A 27,571-nucleotide genomic window follows, 5' to 3' on the forward strand; every position below is an offset into this window, starting at 1 on the left:
AGTGGTAATCACAGGTAGGAAGGGAAATGAGCACAGAGGCATTAAGTGCCAGCCTAACAAAATCAGTTCTCCTTTTCACCCCTCAAGAGATCCAACCATGCTAGGATTTGACCTGTTCAGTAACAAAAGCCTTTCCAGAAGGCACCTACATTGTAGAGCACAGGCCCTTGGGCAGACTCTAAATCCAACCAGCAAGGATATTGGGAGCAGCTGTACTCCAGGGCTGAGGCTCCACCACTCCCAGTGTCCTCAGGGCTGATACAGAGAAGTTAATGCTGCTCCTCCCTTCTGCACCTTCCCCAGCATCACAGAGCCAAAAGCAGGAGGGATTAACTGCAGCACCTTCCTGCTCCTCAACCAGAGCCCTCTCTATGGTTCAAAGTCTTGCCTTTAAGGCAATTTTATATAGCTGGGCTCTGCTACAATGGAATCAGTCAGAAAATATTTTGCAGGGGCTGCTTATTACACCTTGCCCCTTTCTGCACCTATACAAAAGATTTACCTTTCAAAGAGAAATTAAAGAAACAAAAAAAGGTAATGGGAATGGCACTCTCACACAGACACACACTCCCTTCCTCCTCCTCCCAGACCAGCCGCAGCCTGGTGCCAAGACGTTCACCTGGGGTGCGAGGGAGGCCRCGGTCAGCCGACGAGTGCAGAAATGGCAGTGACAGTAAACCATGCCCAGTGAAGAATGGGAGATATTACAAGGATGATAGTAAATATCTAAATGAGCCTCTGAGGAGAGAAAACAAACCAAACCATGAAATGTTCAGCAGCAGCAGCACCATCAGCATCCAAGGGCAAGGTCTCTAACCTCTCTGCCGGGCTGTCAGGCTCAATAAAGCGGACGAGAGGTGGGGAAGACAGAGTTTCGGTAGCAAAAATGCCTCCCTGGAGCTGGAGTCCGAAGCCATTCAAAGGATCTCCCCTGAGGATCACCTCTGTCGTCTCTGTGTGGACGATCTGCCCGCCAGGACCCACCGTGCTGGAGGCCAGCGACACTGAGAGCAGGAGAGAGGCACAAGGTCAGGGCAGGCACAGTCAAAACAACAGCCTGGGTCACAAACCTGAGTCTGATGGTGATGGGACAGGGACCAGGGATGAGGGAGGCACTGGCAGTGCTGASATGAGTGGTTCTACCCTGGCTAACAGCTGACAACAAGGACAGCAAGGACGTGTGCACCCCATCCAACCCAGCCCCAGCCCGAGACTGCTCTTACGTGAGCTCTTGTGCTCCTTCTTCTTCTGCCTCCTCCTCAGCATGGTGGTGCGGGGGCTCATGGGGTGGGAGCTGCGAGGTAGCGTGTTGGAGTTCTGGCACGGGAATCCCTGTGYGTTCATGGTGGGAGACGAGAAGTTGGCGGCCACCAGAGCTGGGGAAACAGAGAGCGTGTGAGGGATGTGCAGCAGAGAGCTCACTCACTGACTCTGGCACCAAACACCAGGGACCAAGACACAAGGAATGTTTGCTTCCCACCATGTGGACACAGTGCAATGTCTCCTCTTCCCTGTCTTACTGCCACAAGATAAGAAACCTGGGGCAGCACAGACCCCACCCCTGACAACAAGTGCATCTACAGATTTTGAAGTAGCCATAATCCTGCTGTTAACAAGCTGTATGGCACTAGGGCTCAGCTGATGTGTTGCTATATCCCATTCCTACACAACASCAGAGACACCCTTCCCTGTCCCACAGCAACGCATTTTTGCTGTCTGAAACCAGGCACAGGGCTGTGGSGTTAGAGGATGGGTGCATGGGACTGCCCAGCACACTGCCCTTGTCCCAGTTACCAGATCTGTGTGTGCAGGGGCTGCAGATACTGATTTTGTACCTCAGCACTGGCCTGTGGAGACAGAACCAGAAAACTGAGGAGRGAACAAGTGACAAGACACACTGTGGACCTGAAAATTAAGGAAATGGAGGGGCACAACAAGAAGGAACACATGCAGCATGAGAGCAGTGCTGTGCACTGAGGTTACATTTGCAGTAATCCTGTGCAGATGTCTGGTTCCAGGTGGGTGTCTTGCAGTGTCCAGGGTGGTGGGTGTGACAGTAGTTGACACAGGGGTCCCAGCAATGGTGGTGGTCACTCTTCTGCACCTTGACTGAAGGCATCCAGGGGAGCAGCAATCACCACAGGCAGGAAGGAGAAATGAGACAAAGAAAAGGTAAGAACCATAAACCAGGAGATTGTAGAAAAGAGCCTTATACTGATGTACTAGTTAGGACTCAACCACTGCATGCCAAGCACCAGCACCAAAAACACAACCCCGCGTAACCTCGTGACACTTGATGCAAAGTGGCAGAAATCTGCCCCTTTCCCATAAAAAACTCTGCATCCTGTGCCAGCAGCCTGACTCAGCCACGCTGGCAGCGCACACATGTCATCACCATTTGCAGTCTGTTGTGCRATGTGCAGARGCTCCATTCAGACACAGTTTCCTGCAGAGGCCATCAGCACTCTCTGACAGCACCAGGGAAGCCTCCYTGAGCTGCTTCCCACCTTGCTGCCMGAGCTGCCCTCCCTGGGACAAGGCTCAAAGCYTTCCCCGTGTGCCAAGGACTGCTGCGAGTACTTTGCTTGGCTTCAGCCTTCGGTTGTTTAGCAGCTGCTCTTGCACAGGAACGCACACTTGGATGAAAGAGAGGAGCAGCAGAGAGCCACCTCCAGCTCACCACAGCAAAAGGGGGCTCATACACTGCTGCTTAAAGCCAGTTAAGAAGGGCCACCAGCACAAGAAACGATGCCAATGCTGTGGCAAACAGCAAATTAAAGCACAACACCAACATGGCAGAGCATGTTCAAGGGCACACCACTGCTCTAACTTCAACCCTAACCCCAGCACCTGCTGGCAGAATCTGTTGCAGTGTGATATCCATCATCTGGAAACTCCGTGCTCAGGAACTGCAGCTTTGTGACACCAAGTCACAGTGCCAAAAGTCTCTTCTGCAGTGCCTCAAGCAGTCCCCAGGCACAGGTCTCTTGTCTGTTCTCACTGATGCTCCTTTTGGCCTTCCTTGCCCAACACCAGGTGATTGTCCCAAATCCCTGCACCATGCTGCCCAGGAGGAATTTCTGGCCAACAASTAAGATTTCAAGCTGTTTTATTCAGCTAAGCATGGAGAGCATCCCCCAGCAGAGCATCACCGCAGCCACTGGTCCTTAACCTCGCAACCACTTGCACTGACTGGCAAGCACCTTCCCAGGATGACATCTCCTCCTGGCTCTGRGTCCTCTGAGCAGGCAGAAATGTCACCAGCACTGGCACTACCAGAACGTTCTGAGGGCACCAACCCAGGAGAGGGACTTATTTTATTTAGTGAGTCCATCCAGAGATTTTTAAAGGTCATCTGTTAGTGTCTTGAACAGCAGAAATCCATTTTCTGGGTGTGCATCACAGGCATTAAACCATTTAGATCAGATTTTCCAGCCAATATAGGGATTATATTTAGTCTTCRTTAAACATTTAGTGGGTTTAGCGCTTAGTCTATCAGGCTTTTAAAAATACACTTCCAGCTCTGGGGCTTCTATTTTGTGTATTTTCAAAAGTAAATTCAGAGCCAGGCAGCTTTTAAAAACAACAATCAAATTAGCTGTATCTAGAGAAAAAGAAAAGTTCTTAATAAAATTAAACACTTTGAACATGAGGGACAGAGCTTATGGGCATATACACAAAATAATTTAATCCACTTATAACAACTAAAACTCTCCCATTTGTCTATTAATTCTAAGCTTACATCTGACAGMAGAAAAAAATGTGCCTTTGAAACTCAGCTGTCAACAAATCAGGGAAGAGAAGGCATTTTGGACAATTCTGTGGAAAAAAAACCCTACAACAGCCTTCCCCAATCWTTCACACATCATCCCTGCCTGAGGAAACCCATCCATCCCAGCACTGCTCCCAGGCACCATCTGCTCCCATTGATCCTCAGAGCAGAGCATAATCCTCCCACAAACTCTCCAAGTGCCCCCAGAACCACAGAGGAAGCCAACTCAGTTTGACAAATCCCATGCTTCAGCATYAGGCCATATTTTTGCATGACCACTGCAGCCTCAGATCCCTCTCCATCTCTTCCAACCAGATGTTGATTGCACAAGAAGCCACTTTTGAAAAACTGTAATGACAAACACCATGCAGGCACAGGCTGAAAGGATTCAGTAATGCAAGTGCTGAACAGGGATGGATCTGCATCATCTCCTCTCCTCAGCTTCTTTCCCAGGGCTCCACTCTCTTCCCAAACACAGAGTTTGTTTTTGCAGGGCCCATGTTTCCACACTCTCCCTGTTTGCTAAACTCAGAAAGAGCAGCCCCTGGAGCTGGCACAGCATCCTTCCCTATGATCCCTCAAGTGTTAAAGACTTTAATCAAAAGTGGGAACAATTGTTATATCTTTCAGTTTTCATAATCATGTATTGCAATTATTGTCCTTAGTTTGAGTTCTGTATTTCTTCCACAGCAGACTGATCTGTGTATGAGGGTTTGGGTAAATAGGCTCTGAGCACACAGAGCTGTCCTTCCACAGAGCCCCCTTCTCCTGAGCTGCTGCTCATATTCTGCAAGAAGATTAGGAACGGGGCACTAATGGAAGGAGGAGAATAGTTCATTTTAACTGCCATTGAAAAAGGATAATAGTTTTCCATTTTTTCCTGGGCACAAAGGTCAAGTCATCCATTCCCTCTGTTAAACTGCTTCAATTCTACACAAATGGGACTGGACATGTAAGACRTTTATTTCTAGACATGGAGATGGTTTTAGGTTTCACTGTATCAGTTTAAAGAAGACAATACAGATATTTCCTCTTTACCCAAACCACCCTAGAAGAGAATGGAAAGAGCAGCTGTGCCCAGGGCTACTGTGCATCAATATTATTAAAATGCATGTCCCTGACAGACAAGTGATTGAAAACAGTGGAAAAAGGGACTGGTACTGAACAGTCACACCCCAAACACATGAATTACAAGACTGCCAGTACAGACTAACAAAACTGCAGGCAAGAGCTGCAACAAATATACTGAGCTCATGGTCACAACGAAATTTATAGGAGAGCCTGAGACAGCCTCACRTGGGGAGGGAGGAACTACAGGTGGGGAACAAGAAAGCTCACTGGGCTGAATTCCTAATGACATTTACAGGCATTTTGGACTGGAGCTTACTGGAGCCAGAATTTACTTCCTCAGTATTTCTTTTGTAGGGGTGGTGGAAACCAGCAGCTGCAGATGCATTCACTCTACCCCTGGCTGCCCAGACACAGCTGCCTCTCAGGCAGGCTGGTCTGAAAGGTGAACAATTACATTCCAGCTTTGGAAGTCCATCAGGAGCCTGYCCAGCCACTGAACATGTCCTTTACAAAGTCTCACCATGCATCAGCAAATAAAAACTGAGCTTGGAAATGCATTTGCCAGCAGCATGGCTGTTTTCCTCCCTCTCCATTAAAGTCTCTTATCTGAGGTACTAAGGAAGTGGCTTGCACAGCACTCAGCACTGCAAAACCCTGGGATTCCCATCACCAATTTCCCYATTCAAGCACAGATGTTCAGATGCTGCCTCTTTTTCCTATTCACATCCTTGAAGAACGTCATCTAATCACATWCATTTCATCAAAACATCAGGTTTCTTCCCCTCTGCAGATGTCTCTCTTAGGAATCTGTTGCCAGCGCGCRAAAGCAAGAACCCCTTGTAGCGACCTAAAGTGAGTTCTGAGGGTGACCAACAGCGTTGGCACAGAAGACACACCTGTTTCTGGAGGCTTCAAAGGCAGCCTGCTTTGGTGAACAGGTAATATCTCTAGCTTGACATTTTCTGAAGTGGCAGCTAAAAGCTGAGTTGCCTCTAATAAGGAGCAGTGCTCTGTGCTCGTGCCGTCGATGGAGAGAATGTGGTCACCAACGTGCAACGCACCACATCTGCAAAGGAAACAGCAGGAGAGGTAATTACACACACAGCCAAAACCCACRTCCTTGCAGGCAGCAGCACATACACAAAATTCAGCTGTGAATTGTTGTGCAAATTCTTGCTAATTTCTTTTCACGGATCATTTTTTWAAATTCCAATTTGAACTTTAGGTTCAAGCGTTACCCAAAATACCAATTAAGATGGTTCATGTTTCAGTCAGTGCTGCTGGTGGCTTAGCAAAAATTCTTTTTTGTTTGTAAGAGTGCCCCTTCATAGCCAGTCTGGACAGCTCAAGGCTCACTCAGAAGTGTAATTACGTCCYGGGAGCCAGGAGTGCAGCTCAGCAACATGCCTGAACACAGCYAGTGCTGCACAGCAGCCTGTCTGTGCATCCTCAGGTACAGGGTCCTGCCTTGTCCATCAGGAAAAGGCTCCAGCCAGAAGTTTCCATGACAGGCTTTAGCCATTTCACAGCTCCAGGGCAGTCAGACCTGAGGTTTTTAAAGCAGAGCTCAGCTTTCACATGCTCACTGAGTTGCATTCACTCCCAGTGAGGAGTGGCCACTGCTGGTGGGTCAGATATTTTTATCACAAACAGTGCTAAGGATATGTGAATGTGCTCTTGTGGATATTTCAAGGCAACACCAAGAAAAATGGTATATAACTAACAAGAGGACAAAAAAGTAACTGAGAAGGAAAAGCAGAGCTGGGAGCAGCCTGCTGAGATCTGTACCTGTCCACCACACTGGCCGGCTTGATCTTGTCGATGACRATGACCTGCTTGTTCCGGTGCATGGCTGTGGTCAGTGTGATCCCCAGTGTAGACCCTGGAGTTTTTGCTATTTCAACTAGTAAAGGACCAGAAGCATTTGCTACAGTATCTGCAAAACAAGAGAGCWCCTGAAGACACTTCTCATACAGACTTTTCCATTTCTAAATGCAGGGGGTGGCCAACAGCGCTGACCTGCCATGGGTAGCAGCAAACCTTTAGCCTGGACATCCTACAGTCCGTGTCACGTGGTGAATTAAGAACAACATTCAAGGAGAAAAACTGCCTCTGCACAAAATCTACATGAAAATGAAGAGTATTGTAACAACTCATTCATGGAAAGAATTCTCTTTACTTTGGGTTAAATAGTGATATTGAGGAATTGATTGCTCAAAGGCTCTGCAGCAGTCACATCAACAGTTATTACAAGCACAAAAAARGAAGATCACAAGCACATCGCTGTTATAGGCTTTTTTTGCCAAACAAAACAAAAAAGAAAAGGCACAAGGATACAGGATCCCACTTTCTGAAGTGCACAGAAGCCTCGTGACTGATGACAAGCCAGTCAACTCCTCTGTGCTTCAGCACCAGCTTCAGTACAGCACCTGAGCTGCTCATTTGAGCTCCTCCAGTGTGACAGTGGGAGCAGACACAGCACTGCCAACCCCCTGCTCACAACAGCCTCCTCTCCCATCAGACAGTACAGGGACAACTCATGTTTAAAAGATGCATTTCTGCAATAAGCTTAATAGATGCTGTAAGTGAGACTATGAAACTCCTACAAAATCACACCTGGTAGCAAAAGCCTGCACCAAACCTATCCATCCCTGCTGAGGAAGGGGGAGGAAAAAGAAAGCCTGTGTTTCTGGCTGATTAGACAGGCATTCCCTCCAGCTCTGWTACACACATTTGCTTCCAGATTACCTAAAGCCAWCACAAAGAGGTGGGATTCATAAATWTATCAACATCAGACATCCAATAACCAGCACCCTCCATATGAAGCTGACAACCCACACAAAAACACACATGAAGACCCAGCCATCCACTTTGAAAGAAAGGCTAGCAGAGCCCTCTGAGCACCTGATGCCTCCTCAGCCCTTAATTAYTCATAGTAAGGCTTTTCCCTTCCAAAGATATGCTCCACTAAAAATGCTGATGCCACTTGGCTCCAAAGCTGAYGCATGGCTCATTCTTGCTCTCTGATAAACAGGAGCATTAACGCAGATCTGGGAAGCTAAGCGGCAGCAAGGTCTTTTCTGAGATTTGTTTGGGATGCTGAGTCTCTGAAGACAGAAATTTACCTTGGAAATTCCCCYTGGGGATCAGCCAAGGAATGCTCAGGCTCTGGTCTACTCACAGTGCCCTTTTTCACAGGGGAGGAAGCAGGAGGAATGAGCMACACTAAAGGTTWTGCAGGCTTCACATAAAACATTGTGAAAAGGACCATCCTGATGAAAAGGACCACTGGGGAGATCTGCAGGCCCTGGTAAAAAACACAGTCCCAGTTTAATCAAAAGATACACAAAGCACCCAGCTAAAGCCYGTGGAAGGTGCACTTAAGCCTTTGTTAGCAAAGGAAGCACCAAGAGACTGAGGATCTCTTCCAACTGCAAACACCGGGTGTATGCTGGTTTTGYAGGCTGTGTGTGCCCAGCACATATCCTTGAAGAGGGACATGGATTCATATCCCACCARCTGAAGGGAAGAAGATAAGGAAAATAAAACAATGAGTAGAGGTTTGCTGGAGCATCAGATCCTTCTTTGCAAGGAAAACACCTGCTCCTCTCCAGTTTACCAGCGTCCAAGCTTCTCAGCTTTGTCAGGTGCATCCTAGGGAAGCCTCAGCAAGATGGTGAGAAGGAAGAGTCTCAGGACCTCAGGACTGARGTTATCAGTAAGACTGCAGGAAACCACAGTCTCACCTCCAGCCCATGGCCACTCCTCCTGCCACACACAGCATAAGCCACCTCGACATCCCTTTTAATTCTCATCTCCAGTGGCACAAATGAAAATTGCTCCAAACCCATTTTATAGACGCATTTATTGAGGAAATACTAGCCAAGCCTCTATTAATTATCCTAGGGGAAGATTTGGCTCAAATCAAAGGTCARGAGTCAGCAATTCAGCAATATTCGTGAGGTGTGATTAACATGGAGCTATTATACCCAAGCTAATTTAAAAAGAAACACAGAAGGGACAGAGCAGGCCATGCAATAACTTTACTGTTTCTGCACCATCATGCACAGCTACAACCTCTTCAGGTTGTAGCCCCTGCCCCTGCATGGCAGACACTGAGGAGTCACCCATTCGTGGGACACTACCAGCCCTCCATTCTATCAATCAGAGAGTTCCACAGGCTTAAAAAACTTCAGCTGMAAACTGAATGGGTGGAGGGACAGCCAGGGGAAGGGAGAGGAGGAAGAGGACACAGCAAATCACTTTGTTCATCTACCATCTCTGGCAGACACCTTCCCCCCTTCATGAGTCAACCCTGAAGGTTTGTAGTTCAGATCCTTGGGTTTGTGGCACATACAGGTTATTTACAAAGTAACCATTTAAATAGCCTTTTCTGGCTGATCAGTTTGCTTGTGGTGATTTTTTTTTACCCATTCCCCCCTGTTTTTAAAAGGCCCCTAAGACAGAGTAGAGCCATGGGAAAGCATCTGTTCATTGCAAAGTTTATCTGGCCTCAGCAAAGGGCAGAGATTTTCCGAATGCCCTAGGGAGGTGCATGCCCAGTTGGCACTCCTTTTAAATGGAAATAGCAGATTAATTTAATTCCTTCAGCGGCCTTGAGACATCTCAGCCAACCTGACAAAAAGCCTGCTGTGGTCCTTCCCTGTGCCAGCCTCCCTGGTGAAATCCGAACAGCTTTGGGGCTCGGTGGCAATGGCAGRCAGCTGCCACATCCCTCGCACCAGGAGCGGGACTGGCCCATGCACATCATCCTCAGTGCACAATTTTGGCTGGAAAACCACAGAGCCAGCTGGGGAATGCCATGATTAACGCTCCCCCGCAGCAACCTTGGTCCCTCACCAACAATAGATGCAGAAAAACAACTTTCCCTCCTCAAGGGTCAACCTACATCACCCTCGAGGAGGAGTAACACAGCTGCAGAGAGAGTGAGCACCATGTAAAAACCTCTCTTTTCTCTGAGGATGAACAGGACAAGCACCATTTCATAGTGSTGTCCCCAGACCTCTTGCCAGGTTTTCAAAATGGGAATTAAGAGCGCTTCCTTTAGGTTGAAAATATCCCCGGACCATTTTCATCACCTGATCTTCCCTTCCATCAGCTTTTGGGGGCTGCTAAAGAGAATGGCTGTAACAGTTGTGAACTGGGGACGATGCTCTYATCTCCCACTGCAGTTATCAGCCACTGCCTGGCAAAACTGTCTGCAGAGATTGTTGTAAGCTGCATGTTCTGTATCATCTTGCCTTAAAAGAAAGCAGGACAAATATATTCCTTTACAGCAGCATCAGGGAGAGACTCTCTAGGCAGAAATTATCTAAGAAAGGGGCAGGTTTTACATTTTTGGGAAGTATCTAATTCTGGTCCACAGGTTAGTAACACAAGATGGAGAGTCACCCTGCAGTCCATCCATGTTCACTCAATCCTCACAATTTTAGGTGGGAGAATTATTCAAGAAGAAACAACAAGATACTGAAACACCTTCCTGGCTATTTTTCTACCAAGTCCGGTACTGAAACAATCAGCTTTCTGCAACATGTGACTGTACAAACAATAAACCCCTCAAAAGGCCCATTTCCCATGCACAATTAATTCTTTACTATTGTYCAGACTTGACAGCTCCGTGCAAAATCCCTCCTTACCTCCACCTGCCCCGCTCCCTAGAGCAGCCTGCAAAGTGAGGAATGAACATCCCTTACTGACCACTGCAGAGGTATCCAAAAAGAAAAAAATCACAGAAAGACAGAAAAGAGGTTTGGGGTAGTTTCTGTCTCCCATGGTTTAAGTGTTTGCTCTTTATCATGAATAGCCACCAGTTTCCAAAGAGGCTGCTCCTGTGGTGTGGCAGAAGCCAGGCAGTGTGCAGACAACTGCCAAGGCATCAGCTTTTCCTTCCAGCTCCTCCATGGAGAACGTGTCCGTGTGGCACACACTGCCCAGCTCCTGGCAGCCACCTCCCCCAGGGGAGAGCCACTGTGTCCATGCTTGTGGAGMTTCTACCAAAAGGAGGGGAAAGCCTGTGGTGAGAAGACTCAATAGAAGCAGAAAGCCCTCAGGGCTGTTACAAGGAGCTCCCTTATCCTGGAGCACTTTGCACAGAGTGAGTTCTCKTGTTTTCAGCTCTCTTTCCTCTAGTGTAATGTGGTATCAAGCTCTCTCAGCTTCAGATTCTTTTTTTTTTCCTCTACACTGACAAATCAAAAAACAACCTGATATCACGGACTCCTATTTCTCACTAGATCCTAGGCTCAGACATGTTGGACTGGTTTGTGAGATTTGTGGAAAAGATTCCAACCTAGTCCAGCTCATGGCTCTAGTGGGGGCAGAAACCCCTCTGGAGATGTGTATGAAACATCACAATCTAATACTCAGTTCAGTGAGCTTCCAGAACCAACACAGTTTCGAACTCTGTGGTAACCTTAAACTCATTAACAACGCTCCCTGCAGTAACAGCTGCGTGTCACAAAGCCAGCTCAAAACGACTTTACAGTAGCTAATAATAAACCCTTTCCCAGGGCTTGAAACTTAAAATCAAATTTAAAAAAACAACTGCTATCAACCCACCAAACCCTCAAACTTCGTATCTACTATGTAAAATGCTTTTTAGAAATACTCATCCTCTGCCCTCCAGTAAATTCTGTCTTATTTGGGGTCAARCATTTGATCACCCCTCATTTATTTCAGAAGCAGATCTGAAGTAACATTTCTAAGAAAGGGAAWAGCGCCAGAATTAAGTAGGGTCAAAATTCAGAACCAAAGCCACAGCAAGTCTATGCCTGCATGCAGCTCACTCCTCTGCACACATTTAATGGTGTTATTTGCAGCACTGGCAGAGCGCTCCAGCCCCCTTTAACTCAGACTTCTCTTATGCCCTCTCTGCCTACATTAGAAAATCCCCTTTTGCCCTCTCCTCTAAAGCCACTCGTCATTCCTATCAARACACATCCCTGCATAAGGGCATTTCAAATGCATTTAACCAAGCCAGCTTTGAACTCTACCCCCTACATCCATGCTAGCAGCACATTGCTCAGCAATTTTTCCACTGAAACTGAGTATTCCAATTACTGTCTCCAGTCTCACATACTTTCCAGGCAGTCAGAAAAAAAAAATGCCATCACAACCATTTTGTCCTTACCCATGATGGTCACATCATACTCGATCTGGAAAAGTGCCTCCTGGCTGCACTGCCGCAGGATGTTGAGGGCGTCAGCGTGGGTCATGCTGTGCAGAGGGATCCCATCCACGCTCAGCAGCCTGTCCCCAATTTTCAAGGACCCTTCCCTGTAAGAAGCCACAAGAAATTTTTTTTTTCTGCATATATTTATATTCAGATAAATAATCCGTATATATTTATATAACTATCTGTCTACATTTCTACAGGTGAATTAAAAATGTAAGATATCTATATTTTCTATATGTAAATATATAAGCATATATTACTTCTGTGTGTACTCGTATGTATGTGTGTGTGTGCATACACACATACACACATTAAAAAGTCAATTACTCTCATCCTGTAGGATCAGAGAACACTCCTTAGACAATAGTCTGGGTTATTTATAGTACCAGGCCCATCATATTAAATTATCAGCATGAGAGTAGATAGACTGGCTCCTGCTTTCTAACACAGCATCAGGGATTCAGCTACACGGGGCTAAGGAAGGGGCTGCCCCTGGAAGAGCAGTTTGTGCTTTAAACTGCAACACTAYAGCATCTGGACTGGGTCAGCCTGTGAGCACCATGCCCACCCTCCCCACTGGCATTCCACACCACCAGCAGGAGAAGCCTCAGGGAAGCACCAGGAGGACAGGAAGGACATATGTCCGAGAGAGCAGGGACAGCTGCTGCTCTGTCCTGTGCAGGTGGCTGAGGAGGGTGACACGAGCAGTACCTGTCTGCGGGGCCGCCCGGCCTCACGTAGGTGAGCACCAGYGGCCTGGACTTGTGCCAGTCTTCGTGGGCTCCCCCTGTAAGCAAAGCAGGAAAGCCGTGAGCCACTGGAGCTTTGAAAGGCTGAGCGAGAGCGCTGAGCAAGAGACATTTGTCACATAACAGCTGACACAGCCTGCAAGCAAAACGACTGCCCTGGATTAGGCAGCTGGCAGTCCTGGGAGACAACAGGGGATTCTCTCCAGGACACGCTTTTACTGCTCAGCTGAGGTTTTTGTCATTCCCCTTCTTACTTTTCCCACTTTCCATCTCTGCCTCTGCTTTTCAGTGGAGAAGCTACTAACCTCTGAGCACAAAGCCAAAGCTGTTGCCTTCCTTGTAGAGGGACACTTCAATGGTCTTGGGAATAATGCCAGCACTGCTTTCTGGCACTAAAGGAAAAGAGAAAGACCCAGTTACCCCAGATAAACCTTTCCCATCCACAGTGCAAAATAATATTCAAACTCATCCAAACAATAGTGAAATGAAAATCCAGCCCAAAATCCGTCTTTTATCTTYCCCGTTTGGAAGCAAAAAGAGCCCAACCCAGACAAGTGAACCTTTATCAGAGCCAAACATCATGTTTTAGGATGATTTCACCAGCTCAGTGTTGCACATCTCCCCTCAAATTTGTCTTGGTTAATACTTTGACATTCAAGTAAAACCGTCTCGTTTATCAACTGGCTTTAATGCATTCAGCTTTTCTCAAAAGCTTCTGCCACAGATGGAAACTTATTAAAAAAACCAGCAGCAGCATAAGGAATCAAGTCACYAGCTGACCTTAAAGAAAATGAAAATCCCAAATCCTCAATGCATAAAGTTGTTTTTTTTCCCTTACCTCTAATATTTTGGATTTAAAAAAAGATTAAGTGAATCCTTTAAACTGATCCTAGGGGCAATTCAGTAATTTTATGTTAAATACACAGTACTATTTGTACAAAATACAAAATGTACAAAGTAAAGAGAAAAAGAAAGAAAYTGTTTCCATCTCTTGACGTCCCCTGCTATTTAATGATTTATTGCACTTCTGCAGTGAATATGGGACAATTTCCCAGTCTTCTCCACCTGAAACTGCACCTGACATCTCAGCCTGGTCCACTCTTAAAATTCCTGATTTTCAAGCCAAGTGCCATGAATGGCCACAAGAATAATCAGGAAAAAAAGACCAAAAACCTGACTTGGACCTGAAAGCTGCTCTAGGCACATCCACACTGCCATGTCCCATGGCTCAGGAGAGGGGTTTTGAAGCAAATCTCCCTACTGTTCTCACTGACCACATCAATCCTCACTGYCAAGCACCCCCAGGGCTTGCACCTGCACCCAGATTTGGCTTACCCCAGGCCTTAAGCTAATCCAAAAGACATCCAGTGGAGACACAGTACTGCCCTGCAGGCAGACAGCCCTGGGGACCAGCTACAGAGAGGCCAAATAAACCTCCAAACACTGTCCCTGCTCTGCTCCTGCTGCTGTGCACAGACAGCTAAAGGGACAGAGAAAGATACTCCAGAAGGAAGGATTCAGGGCATGAGAAGGTTCCCAGCTAAAGGGTGATACTCAAATACCAAGAAAAGGGTATAAAGCATCCACAAATGAGTTCAGAAGCCATCCAATTTCTGTCCTAAGCATCCGAGTATGAAGTGCTGCAACAGCCTTTCATAAGATCAGTGGGAGCTGGGAAACCTAAGCCAGTGTTAACACAGGGCTTGGTTTATTTATGAAAGAGATGATATTACACAGAGGCCTGAAAACGAGACTCGGGCTTGCAAGATTTCTTTAAAAGCTGGAAATTACAAAGTGGAGAGAAAAATTTAAACCCACAAGAACAAGCTATTGAATTGCAGTCTATTTCTGCTCTTTGCCCAGCGTAAGAGAGAGCCAGAGAGAGAGAGAGAGGCGGGTGCACACGGCAATAACAAACCCTCACAGMAGATAAAAGCGCACAATGAGTTGGAACCAGAAAATAATTGACAATTCCCTGTTATTTTGCGGTGCTTCTTTGTTTGGATCATTCATAAACTGCCCAAATAATCTCACTGGAGAGAAGTCACTATCTCAGTGTGCTCTTCCTGCTCATTCAGAGCTGAGGACATCTCGCATTGCTGTTATTGATTGAGCTGGCACCACTCCTCGGCTGGTAAGTACAGTTTATCAGATKCCTGATAAGGAATATCACAGACAATAAGGAATACCATGGAGAAAGGTTAAGAGTGGTCATCTCTAGGGAGCATGGAAAACTTGAGGCACAGTTGGCTTTATCAGGGGTGTAGGCAAAAATTCCCCAACATTTACAGCAGAACAGAGGGGAATGATGGATACAGATTCATCCACTTCAGGTYAGATTTTACTCTTTTTTGGGTTTTACACAGTCATTCCTATTCAACACTTTTCATCTAAAGGCAGCAGCTACAGCAAAGCTATGAAGTGTAAAATAGCTTCCTATCTGGGGCAAAATGTTTAGATTTCATTAGTTTTGTTTTCCTTGTCATCTTATTTTTAGTTGTTCTATTTCTTCTGCCCAATCATCTGCTGATTGATCTGGGTAAATGAACAAGTAATAACTGGGGAGACTGCAATCACAATGGAAAGACTGGGATGAGAAGCTTCATCGAGGAATTTGTTTTAACCAGAAACATCAATCATCAAAACAAATGAGGGCAAGAGCATTTGGTCTCCCATGTCAGGACACAAACCCTGCGAGTCTGGCTTGCTATCTTCTGCCAGGACTCCTTAGCTGGAAAGCAGATTGCTTCAGTTTCCCTTCTAAAAACACGTAGCACTTCAAAGAATCCTGAGGACTAACTGCACTTGCCACAGTTCAGAAAAGAGCATCTGGTAATACATGTTTAAGACTGAATAAAACCTCCCGTAGCCACACTGTAAAAGGGAAAAAGAGAAGCTGAAGCAGCATCAGGAGGCAGATTGGCCTGTGCTACCGAGTCACTCCGAGGCAAGACAGACCTAATCAGCCATCCCCTGCCAGTGTGCATGAACAGGCACCCACTGTGCTGGAAAAAGTGCTCTGCTCCGACTGCACACAGCTCTGCAGCCTGCACCGCCCGCGCGAGCAGATGAAGGCAGAACGCCCCTGGACACTGCCTTGGCCATGGCAGCTCTGCATGAGCAAGTCCATCTACACCCCAGGACAAAAAGCAGCCAAGGAAAGAGAGCACCGYTGTCCCGGAGGCACCCACCAGCTGGAGGGAGCTCGTACTCCACTTCCAGCACCACCCTCTCGCCCACRTTCTTCAGCAGGCTGATGATCTCGTCGTGCCGCAGCTTGGTCAGGTTAATGCCATTCACCGACTTGATGTAATCCCCYACGTTCAGCTGGTCACTCCTGCAAAGAAATCAAACAAAAAGCAGTGGTAGCACAAAGTCTCTGCTACTGGAGCAGCTGTAACTGTAGGACTTTGTGAACAAAGCACCAGTGCTGAGCTGATCTCTGCTGTCTGATTGCATGTGTTCACTCTCAGAGGGAAGCATTAAAATTGAAGCCATCTATCTTTCCTGGTGGCAAGTGTTCAGATCCATACATACAGCAACAATTGCAGCGTACGTGTTCACAACCTCTCTTTTGTTGCTCAGTTCTCATTCATGCAGAGCAATCAGTCAAAAAAAAGCACACCRAGAGCTGTCTGAAAAAAATCCAGCAGGGAAAAAGAAAACATCTTTCCTTTTGCCTGTTTTCTGCAAAATGTTCAATTACTACTTCCCTTTTCCTGCTTCTTGGAGCCTTTCTTTGCTCATTCCCTTTCCAAGCCAATAATGTTACTTATACACTCAGTATTCACAACAGATACAATATTAAACCACTTAGCTTGATCAAGATGTATTGTACCAKGCAGCTCTCCTGACAAGGCTGCCTAATTTCACAGAATTCCAAATATCCCTMCACAAAATTTCAGAGCATAATTGCACAGAGCATAGGAAAGTGCTCAAAATAGAAGACGTTCTACTTCCTGAAGCAACAACTTTGCATTCTGGGGCACTTGAAAAAAAGGCAGTCGGGTGCCAACTACATTAATTATAACTCTATTCATTCAGTAGCTGGAACATGCAACTATTCCTCTCCATTTCTGCTGTGCTCTCTGCACCCTATTTCCATTTCTCACCTTGCAGCCAGTCCTCCTGGCCTCAGATTGGAGACTCTTGGCTTTCCATCTTTGTCTGTGCCACCTGAAATGGTTAAGCCGAGGGTGCTTCCTTCCTTCTTAATCAGCTCCACGATTGTGACCCCTCTGAACTCCTCTGAAAGATCAGGAATAAAGACAACTCAGTGGAAGGCACATTCCTCTCAACCCCAAGGACACCCTTTTCCTTTGGRGGTGGGAAAGCAGACCTGGGATGTTTTGTACAAATTGCATGAAGAAAAAGCCTCAGTTTATCTAAAATTAAGATGTAGAACAGAAGTGTGTCCTGGTAGGCCCGCGGAAATGTTTCCATGCAGGTCTGGCAGACAAGATCAAGGAAGAAAAGGCAGAGGGCTTGTGAGAGAGTAAAAGACTTGTTTTTCAAGGTGCTGGAGGGAGTATAAAAATCAAAACCAGGGTGACAGGATCTCAGCGATGTCCAGGGAATCCACCTCAGGAAATGTGTGATATGGAGTGGGGAGGGCATTAGCAGRGCTATCTCAGGCAGTCACAGTTACACAGGAAGAGGATGCTGTGGACCTGCAGCGGCCTGGATGGACGTAACAGGGTGGATCTCAAAATACTGTGATTTAAAAAACACCATGAGACATCAATATAGCTGGGAGACACAGTACATAATGTGGAGAGGGTGAGATCCTGCCATCATCAGGGGGAGGAGGGGGAGGCCCAAGAAAAAGACCACGAGCTCTGCAGACTCGGCAAAAGGCGGCTCTGCATTTCTGCACACAACAGACCTCACACTCTGCTCAAAGGAGGACAAACCCTGGGGCAAATTAGGATGACCTCCACATCTTGCCAGAGCCTCCTCTAAGAAGCTTTTACACAATTTGTCTACAACATTATCCATCCACCTCCACTATCTCAGTGTACTGAAATCTTCCAYGACTTTACAGTCACCCTCACACAGGGGACTCTCTCCAAGGCTGTGCAGGAGAAAGTGGTGATGGGCACTGGCAGCACACAGCAAACAGCAGTCCCACAGATGTGGGCAAAAACCCCATTGAAGGGGTTGAAGGGGCCCAGGAGCTTGTTTGGACAGCAAACCTCASCAGGCTTAAATGAGATGCTCTGTTTGGAGAGGGAACATTTGAAACTTCTTGCACACTGATTTCCAGAGCAAGGCAGGGCCCCTTAAATGTCATATTGACACAGAAGATCCATGCTGGTGCAGGGCCTCCTCCATCCCTCCAACACATGGGCTCGTTTGGCACTGTGGTGCCTCATCACTAGCACTTCGTGCCTGTTCAAAACCACCAGGACACCAGAACTGGCAGCTCGCCTGGAGTCCTGCCATGCACTACCTGTTTTGTAAAGCACTTCCAAGAATAATCTGTGCCCTTGATTAATGTGAGTAGGGAACCTCTTTGCAATCGAGCTCCAGTCTGGCAGGCATTTAGGCACTGCTGGGCAYCCATTTAATGTGGCACTGGCAGCTTGTTGTAAAAATGTCAGGTCCATAATACTTCTGCTCTTTAAACTCAGTTTTGATCCCTTGCCAACTGCAGTAAGTTAATTTTCAATTCACCAACACGGGATCCCAGGGGCTGCCAGAAACTTGGTGGGGCTCTCCACCGTGCTGGAAAGAACAACATCCAGCACCATCCTGCAAATTTCCTCTCTATTACATGACATGACTGATCAACACAGATGGTGCCACAAGGGGAGACTATTAGCTCTTCAAYGGGGTTTAATTTTGATCCTTGATAAGTGTTTAAAATGAGAACTCCCAGAGTGCAATTACCCACTGTWATGGGTTCAAGGAGAAATCACTGCTCAAAAAAGGCAAGTCCCCAAGATCAATCRATCAAGGTCAGCCATAAGGGATTTTGACCCATGCTTCTATAAATCTACTGCCAGAGTCACAGACTCACACAGTGTAAAAGTGAGCCAGTTAAGGAGGATCTGGTCCTTCAAGACATAGTCTTTAAGCACCATATATGAGTAGTCTTTTATTTCTTCTGTTGGCATATACATTGGATTTTGCTGCTCAAAGCATCCCAGGGTAGGAAGAGCACACTGGAATTTTTCCCTCCCCATTGAGATGCYGTGAGCTGGGGTTGCTGGACACACTGGCTCTTGTGAGCCTCTCCCCATCAGGGCTGTACTATAATGGTAATGTTTTGCAGAAGCCCCAGAGGATGCAGAACATTCTCTGAAACAACTGCTGAATGATGAAGCAGTAGCAAAAGGGCCCCACTCCCTCCCCATTAGCTAAAACACACTAAACCAAACCTGTGACTGGGTCATTAACAATCAAAAGCCAGAATCAAGCCCCTGGCTTTCCTAGGAAGGAGATGAGTTGTCCAGGGCAACCCCTCCAAACTTGCTGGAGTGCTGCTGGCACCCAAAGCTCAGCACCAACAGAGGCAAATGAACTACCACTTCTCCACTTCCTCTTCAGCCCCCAGGGGTTTTCTGCATGGGAAGGTTTATCTCACACCAACATTTGCTGTGACTGACTAAATAGCAAAAACAACTCAGTCGGATGTGGGAAATACAAAGTTTGCCAGATGCCAGTCTCCCTCCCTGCCTGACGAGCTCAGCTATGGCAGCGCTTCTTCCCTCTCTCTCCTTTGCTGCTGTTTTCTTCTTTTTGAGTGTCAAACCAGTGCAGGAATAAGTCCTTTCTCAGCTCCCCGTAACCATCATCAACAGCCCCACACAGGACAGGGATTGTACCAGTAATACACCACTCACTGAGACCAGTTAATATCATTTCTGTCCTCCAGCAAAAGCCTTGATGATAAATGCACCAAAATTAGTGTTTTGAGGCGTTTTACCACTTTAGAGGTATCCAGGTAAAGTGTATTGGATGCCCCAATGCTTTGGAGCAGGAGCTSATCCCCTCCTTTACCTGGGATGCTTTGCCTCCTGGAGACCAGGGCTGCGTCCATCCCACCAGAGTCCTTGCTCCCCTTCGAGTAAGGGCCATCRTCTGTGAGCAGAGCAAACACAGGAGCTGAAATTAGTGCCAAAAGCCACAAACAACTGAACCAGAGCACTGCAACAAGTTGTCCTGGTGACACCAAAATTGGGATCACATCTTTGTCACAGACTGCAGGCAAGAAAAACCATCACCAGCCCCAGCTTTGCACTGCACCATGTGGGCTCTCACCTTGTAGAGAGGGAAACAAGAARGCAGTAATATTATCTGATTTATTCTTCTTGGAACTAATCTACTAGGAGAGAACAAAATCCCCTTACTCCTGTAATTATGTGGAACAGCTGAGGCTAGAGAAAGCTGGGACATTAGTCTCACAAGTTTCAAGCCTGTCATTATGCTTGTGAAAAAACTTACAGTCTTTGGAAATGGAGTTATACATCAGGACACTAACAGGGCACTAAATCACTATACTTGAGTGAAATTGCCTATTCTTATAGATCCCATTATTTCAAAGTCACATTTTCCTGCTGCTATTCCAGCCTCTGTACAATATAGAGAGTACCTTCTCTTAAGTGATTAAAAGGAAAAAAAAAAAAAAAGTCAGAGTGAAGAGAGAGTAGCATTATGAGCTGTAAATACACTGTCCAGTATAAGCTGAAATTTAAAGCATCTAAATATCTTTGTATTCTCCTACTGGAAGGCTGCTACAGAATTATCACAGAGCTTATCTGCAGAAAAAGCAGCATGCTTCTACAGATCACATTGCCATCCATCTAAAATGTTTATTTTATAGCATTTCCTAAAAAGMTGGCACTTTTCCAATCAATAATTTCCGAAATCATGTAGTATCAAATAACTCCCATTCTCTGTGACCACATTCCTGGAATTTTCAGTAGCTATGAAGGTTTAGAAGTTGTACACGATAGTATAAATATAGGTTACTGAAAACCTTATTCCTGCCCACAGCACTTAAGTAAGTTACATTTAAGTTAGGAAGAAGTTTTTGTCTCACTCCACACAAAGTGAACAAAATTTTTAGTTCAGCCTCATTCMAGACAGGGATCTGTACAGAGGAGACTCAATCCCAATATTCAGTTTGCTTGCAGACCACTTTCCCCATAAACAGAAAAAGCATGGTGTAAATCTTAGTCTCTCTCACCAGTTTTTTCCCAATATTCTCTTTTACCCTTTCTCTGTCACCCCATCCCTGGCAGAACTGCAGAGTCAGGTAACAGGGATGGGTGGGGAGCACAAAGCAAGATGGCAATTCCCAGGGAGCAGCAGAACAATGCCGATCCAGCTGCTCCCTGTCCACACTCCCAATAGCTACAGCCACCCTTTATCTCTTTCACAAATGCAGCAGCACATTGGAAGAGGAACCCTGAAGCTCAGGAYACCCAGCATGAGGTTGCTTTTCCAATACTGGAGGTAATTCTGTAAAAGGCACCTGCAACACAGCCTGGGCCCCCTAGGCTGGGGTTTTTCACTGGCACTGGAGCATCGGTGTGCCCTTGGTCCCACGGGACACTGCGGAGGGCGAGGAGCACCCCAGCAYGGAGCTGCCTTCCATGTGAGAGCACTGCTGCCAGCTCTGCCCCAGGTAACACGCTCAGGGCAGTGACATTCTGCTGTGGATGGGATCCCTGCATTCCTGGGAAACCACACAAGATGGTTCAAAGCCAACTCCATAATCTGCTGGCAARCTAAAGCAGTGAACCATCTGTTTCCCATAAACACACCACCCCGAACCAGACAGCCACCAGCACCCTTCYGTGCTTCATTTCCCCATCACGACCCCGATCGATGCTGATAAGAAACCCCAATTCGCTACAGGTTACCCTCCCTACCCCACCTGCTGCTGGCGAACATTCCTCGGCTTCCCTTTGAGCAAGAAACCAGGTTTGCTGTGCATTAACAACAGCCTCCAGCAGCAGCCCAGTGGCCAAGAGCAGTGACCCGARGCACAGGCGCTGCCGGCAATTAGCAACAACCCCCTGCCCCGTSCCAGTGCTCCTGACAGCAGCGTCAGCCAGCAAATAATCAGCACAACAGCTCCCCTTCTATTGCTCCTCCGYTCCAAACTCAGTTGATTATGTGAAAAATGTTTGGTTTTTTCCCCTCATTATCTGGCTAAAATGTTTGAACAGGAAAGGAGGCTGCCACATGCCGCCTGCCGAAATGGGAACTGGCATTTGCTCGCAGGAGCATCCCCACCGCGCGCGGCTCTTTGTTCATTTGCAGCCCATTTCCTGCTCTGSCACTCAAGCTGGTATTGAGTCACTTTTTTATGAGCTTTTTTTTTCTGTTTGTGCAAGTGGTCACATTGTTTTTTTATAAAAGCAACTCCTTCTCTTTGTGGCCTCAGTTATTCCTCCTGGCTAGCGCAGCATCAGTTTGGAGGTGAGGTTGGTAACCAACCTGACTGCTCAGTGAGCCCAAACCGCAGCACCAGCGCAAGCACTGAAAATTCATGAACCTCTCTTCTCCTTACAATTGGGAAAATAACTCTCTTTTTTAATCTCATACAGGTTCCTTTTGCAARCAATCAATGCTGGAGCTATTAGAATCTTATTTTTCAAGCTTTTTCTCTTACACCAAGAGGGCCAGAAATTTTCTAAAGAAAAGACTTTGTAATTGGTGGTTTTCAAGCAGAAATGGTAATGCTGGCTCTAGACCTTTCAGAAAAGCTCACCGAGTACATAAGACCCTCAATAAAACTGAGAATGCAACACTTTCCATATATTGATCCCAATGGAATCTGTGACAACATACAATGTTCCTGTAAATCTCTGACAATAGTTTTTAGTATTTACATGCCTTGCTAAAACCAGAGAGAGCACAGTTTCCAAGCCYCTACACCTTCACACAAAGCTCTAAACTCTCGTCCCCTGCAAGAGCAGTGCAGAACAATGGTACATGTCTTGTACTGTGACAATAAAGAAGAGATAATCCCTGTCTCATTCCCTCAAAAACAAACTGGACAGATGAAGGAGTATGAAAAATCTTCATGCTTTAGCGGCAGGGCAGGAATAAAGGGAAGTCAGGGCAGACTCCACTACTCCTGCAAGCACCGGCACCAGGTTCTCCCGACATCAGTTAGATGCCAAGCCGAACTCTGCAAAAATTGGGGAAAAAAAGCTTCCTTGGAAAGAGAGCTGATTTAGGAGTTCATTATCCCTGCTTGTGGGGGGAGAAAAGGAAGGTTCACGTTTTTTTTTTTCTTCATTTAGAAGAGCTATTAGTCTATATTATTAGCAGAGATCACCTCTTAATGAAAATGAGCRTTGGCTAAATCAGATTCTTTGACAATTAGGCAGCTTTCTGCAAGTTGTTCAGATTCCTGGATCGCTTTAAGACAGTTCCTGCAGAGAAAGTGCATTAATCTTATGGGAAGAGCAAGAGGTAAAACCTCCCGTTTGTTTAATGGAAAAAAGACAGTTGGAGACAGTTATTTTGCTACAGGGTAATTGCATTCCTTGTTTAGAGAAATGAATACCAAACCAGCATTAAGAACCAAAAGCTGYTCACACTAAGGCAAGCCGGTATTTTTTGCTAGAATAAAAGCATGAGGCTGGAAGCAGAAATCCAAATAACTAAAACTAAGTGTGATTTGATCCATTTTGAGGAGAGTTATTTCTGTACGTCAAGGGAGGCATTTATCTGTAGTCAGGCAAAGAGCAGCCAGGGGTACACAAGCGTGGGTCAGGCAGCTACTGATGATTCAAACTGCAGCCCGGGGAGCACAGCTCCAAGGCCTGGGATTTTAAAGATCTCCGAGTGCCTGAAGATGCAGACACGTAGTTCAAAAACAGACTATAATCATCTAGCTGCATCTTTAGGCACCTAATCACCTTTAAAAAGTTGATRTATCACCAGAAGGAGGGGAGGGGGAAAGTGATACATCCATGTACGTCCATTCTGAATCTCAAATTGGTGTTTAGGTCCCATGACCACAGCCCTGCTACAGCCTGGCCAGGGCTGGACCATCACCTGAGGACAGTAACACAAACCCTCCCTCTCTCTCCAGGCTGGCACATCCATGGCAGCACACCCAGAGATATCCCATGCAGGAGGGATGGATTTGGGTTTGATTGCAAGGCTGTCCCAACCCCTCCATCCCATCTCCCCGAGTGCAGTTTGGGTTATTTTAGCACTGCCCAGCAGGTTGGGCACAGCTCAGCCCTCCCTGCTCAAGAGCAGCACAGCGGGGCCTTCCCATCCTCAAAGCACTTAGCCTTTAACACAAGGGACAAGTAGATCCAGAGAGCCCAGGACACGAAAACAAAAAGCCCATTGAACACTGTTAGAGAGTGCATGATTTCCTGAAATTACTTAATTACCAAGTGCACCGCAGAGCAGGAGCTCCTCCCAAGTCTCTGCTTCAGACAAGAGCCTGTTTGCCTGAAGGATCCCACCTTGCCCGAGCCTTCCTCAGCAGGGGGCTTTAATTTTCTTCTGCTCATATCTAAATCCTCAGGCCCTTGGAAAATTTGGACATGAGTTTATTCTAACCAGTACTGCTGCTCAGTTCTTTTCCACCTCTAGAAATACACTGCTTTCGCTTTGCATTATTCAAGTTAAAGAAAATAAATAAACAGAACCCAAAGGAATAGATAAAACACATCTGCCAGTGATCTCTAGAATACTTTTCCTGGAATATTGCAAAAGTTGAGCTAAAGCATGATCCCRCCCTATTGTCCAAGCATACAGTAACAAACATGCTAAATCCTTACACAAGATAGTCCTTCACAATGCTCCTGTGAAACGCTTAAGACAAGAAAACTGAAAGTCATTTTTGCTTTAGGGCTCTGCAGCACAATTTCATTGTCATCACACAGATATTAGCTCACTGCATAAAAAAAAAAAAAACAAAACAACCCAACACAACCTTGAAAGGGCTCAATGTTTCTTCACTTCTTATTCTCCAGAGGGTGGGGTGGTGTTTTTGGAAGAGTGCCAGTGAAAAAAACCAGTTCCCACCATAGTTCTACCCCTTCCCCATCAGCCCAGGGCACCTCCCATGTGTGTCTGCTACAGCACAAAGCCAGACTCAAGCAGTGCTTTGAAATGCTTTTCTTTTCCTTTGCACCAGGAAGATTAAAAAAATTCCCTTTAACCTGCGAGCTCAGACTGGAACAGAGTTATTTAAGGAGCAGCCCCACCCCAATTTCGTAAATACATGTATCAACAAATCTGGTACAAATGGCAAAGGTTGCCTTTTGTGAAGAAAAGCCTCTTATTTATCCCTTTACTGGCAACAAATCCCCTCCAGCTCATACTCAGGAGATGCTCAGTGTCAAATGTGAACTTGGTGAAGTTTCCTCTTAACTTCTCTCGTCACAAATTTCTGAGTGAAATTTTCCCAGCCCAGGGAAACAGCCACATTGYACAAGAACTACCCTTGTTAGAAACAAAGCCCTTGCCCCCAAAACAACAACTGAGCATTCTCCTCCCATTTTCCCAGATAATTCTGGGGGGAAAAAGTTATCAAACTCCTGCYAGTCCCTGTGCTGGCCCTACTGCAATGATGTTGTACTCCCAGCCAGTCTGGGAACGTGCTCCACCAACTGCAGCTCCTTGTGCCACCAGAGGCTGTTGTGGCAGCTCCTCCATCCACTTGTGTAGTTGTTGCTGCTGCCATTCGAGCCACAAAGAACTTGTCCAAACTTCAACGTTGTTCCAAGAGGAAGTTGCACTTCTTAATTTCTTCTCCTCAATAGACACAGCATGAAATTCATCTCCCCACAACCTCCACGTCTCTCCTTCTTTTCTTCTGCATTCATTCACSTACCAACCCTTCTCAGGCATGTATAATTTCATAACACCTGCTGCTGTATTCATAGGAATCAGTTCTAGGAAAAATACAATAACCTATTGTTCAACAGAAACTCCGTGCTTTGTTCTTCTGGTTTTTTTCTTTTTAATAAGAAACCAAAATTACTTTTGAAGGAACAATTTGTTTCAAGCAATCATTTTCAACTGAAATGCAGTGGATAATTATTTGCATAGCAGTACCCTTTATCGGACCAAGATATTAGCCAGCAAACGTCCCTGTTACCAAGCAGGTTGGCTTCCAAGGGATACCAGAACATATTTATTACCCTCTGCAATTCCATTGCAGCAGGTAACACTGATGGAAGACTGCTGCTTCTCTTGAAGATGTGTGAAGAGTTTCTGCATTTAGTAAACAAGCAGATTATCTAGTTTTGTGTGCACAAAACCCATTTAAGTTGGCTCTGCAGAAAAGCCAGGTTTGGTAGGGTTTAACTCATATCAACTTTCACAGGATATCAAACACCTCTCAAGGACTGATCCAAGTCCCATCTGATAAGAATGAATGCTGGACTCAGCTTGCAGTGCCAACATCTGGTACTTCTCATGTTTTCATTAAATACATTACATTCCAGGAAAAAAAAATAACATGAAAGGGAAGAAATGAGTCAAGAATCTACAGTCAACCTGCMTTTACAGTCAAGTCTTTTATATACCAGAGCCATTGCTACAATGCATTGGTTGTTCCCATTATTGCTTTGGAAGCCAGCAYAGAGTAACTTTATCTAATCAGCACATCCAAGGAATTTTGTGATAAGAGAACCTGGAAGCAGTTCTCAATTTCCACTGAAACTGTACTGAGAGATGGAAGAAAAAATACTTGAAAAAAGTGACTCGATTTTTTTCATTATGCCCTGTTCCTTTTCTTTTCTCTCCTGGTTTTGTGTGAAAATTAATTTCCCATGCTGTCCATCTACTGTCCTCTACATCTCTGGAACCTAGAGGCCAATATCCATCAACCTGGAGGGGAGAGAGTGAAGCCTGAAAGAGGTTTATAATCTTCTAACTTTCAATAAAAATATGTTTTCAGTAGAAAAGACTTGAGCTATTGCTCTCAGAAAAGCAAAGAGCTGTTGTGCAAACCAGCTCTAGACCAACTTCACCATTCATTTTGCTCTGCATGGTAGGGAGGAAACCAAGGGATAGTGGATGCAAAACTGTTGGAAATTAAGTGATCCTCTGATTTTCTGTTCACAGAGGAGCTTTTGTTGTTCTGCTGCAGTAGCCTGTGGTTTTGTTTTGTTCATTTAAAAGTATCAGGGATGACTCTTTCCTGATTCTGACAAGGGTATGCTTTTGTGCATTAAATTAGGCTTATTAAGAACATCTTCAGGGATTTCATAAGCTGGATCTTCAGCACAAATAGCTTTTCCTAACCAAAACCCAATCTTCACTTTCATCCTTCTCTTCCMAACAATCACCTAAAAACATCCACACCAAGATCGCTTTTCACTCAGTGAGCCCTTTTCTTAAGCAGTCCCCAGAAAGATTTGTATTTCTAGTGCTAAAAAATTGAAAGTGAGAAATGGAGAGACTTCCCTTCCTACAATCCCTGTCACCCTCCCAGGCTTTTTCCGACAACTTCATCAGTTTATATTTATGGATGGCCCAGTGGCAGAGGAGCCCCTGCTGTGCCTCACCCCCTTGCAGGTCATTTGCACGCACAGACTCATGCAGAGCATTTGCAGTAATTTTGTGCATGAGAGACAAGAATAGTGCAGAAACCAACTCAATGGGATTATTATTTCTCAATGGTTCTWGTGCCTGAAATGATGTTATTAAAGTTACATTTTCCAGTCAATCTGGCAATTTCTCTTATTAAGCAGCGTAGGCTGTACTGGGAACATGAAGTTGGAAAGATAAAATACTGCTGATATACTGATTGTGTTATCTGAAGAAACTACCTTTCAAGAGTAA

The 27,571-nt window shown here is 45.9% G+C and overlaps 1 protein-coding gene across 3 annotated transcripts in view; it reads right to left on the reverse strand.

Moving 5' to 3' along the window:
• The window catches only part of GRIP2 (glutamate receptor interacting protein 2), a 104,167-nt gene that overhangs the window by 38,084 nt on the left and 38,512 nt on the right, over window positions 1–27,571 (reverse strand). For all 3 annotated transcript variants that reach the window (XR_008967052.1, XM_057390290.1, XM_057390291.1), the window contains exons 2-12: window positions 19,793–19,873; window positions 16,900–17,035; window positions 15,979–16,124; window positions 13,093–13,179; window positions 12,750–12,825; window positions 11,994–12,139; window positions 6,632–6,779; window positions 5,740–5,909; window positions 1,984–2,109; window positions 1,224–1,376; window positions 818–1,004 (exon numbers count right to left, since the gene is read on the reverse strand). Coding sequence is in view for 2 of the 3 variants with exons in the window: in XM_057390290.1 (XP_057246273.1) it covers window positions 818–1,004; window positions 1,224–1,376; window positions 1,984–2,109; window positions 5,740–5,909; window positions 6,632–6,779; window positions 11,994–12,139; window positions 12,750–12,825; window positions 13,093–13,179; window positions 15,979–16,124; window positions 16,900–17,035; window positions 19,793–19,873 (1,456 nt within the window). In the remaining variant the exon portion in view is untranslated. The remainder of the gene's footprint in view (window positions 1–817; window positions 1,005–1,223; window positions 1,377–1,983; window positions 2,110–5,739; window positions 5,910–6,631; window positions 6,780–11,993; window positions 12,140–12,749; window positions 12,826–13,092; window positions 13,180–15,978; window positions 16,125–16,899; window positions 17,036–19,792; window positions 19,874–27,571) is intronic.

This window comes from Malurus melanocephalus, unplaced genomic scaffold (assembly GCF_030028575.1).
Source record: "Malurus melanocephalus ecotype Western Australia unplaced genomic scaffold, MMel_1.1 scaffold_24, whole genome shotgun sequence".
Taxonomy (NCBI): Eukaryota; Metazoa; Chordata; class Aves; order Passeriformes; family Maluridae; genus Malurus; species Malurus melanocephalus.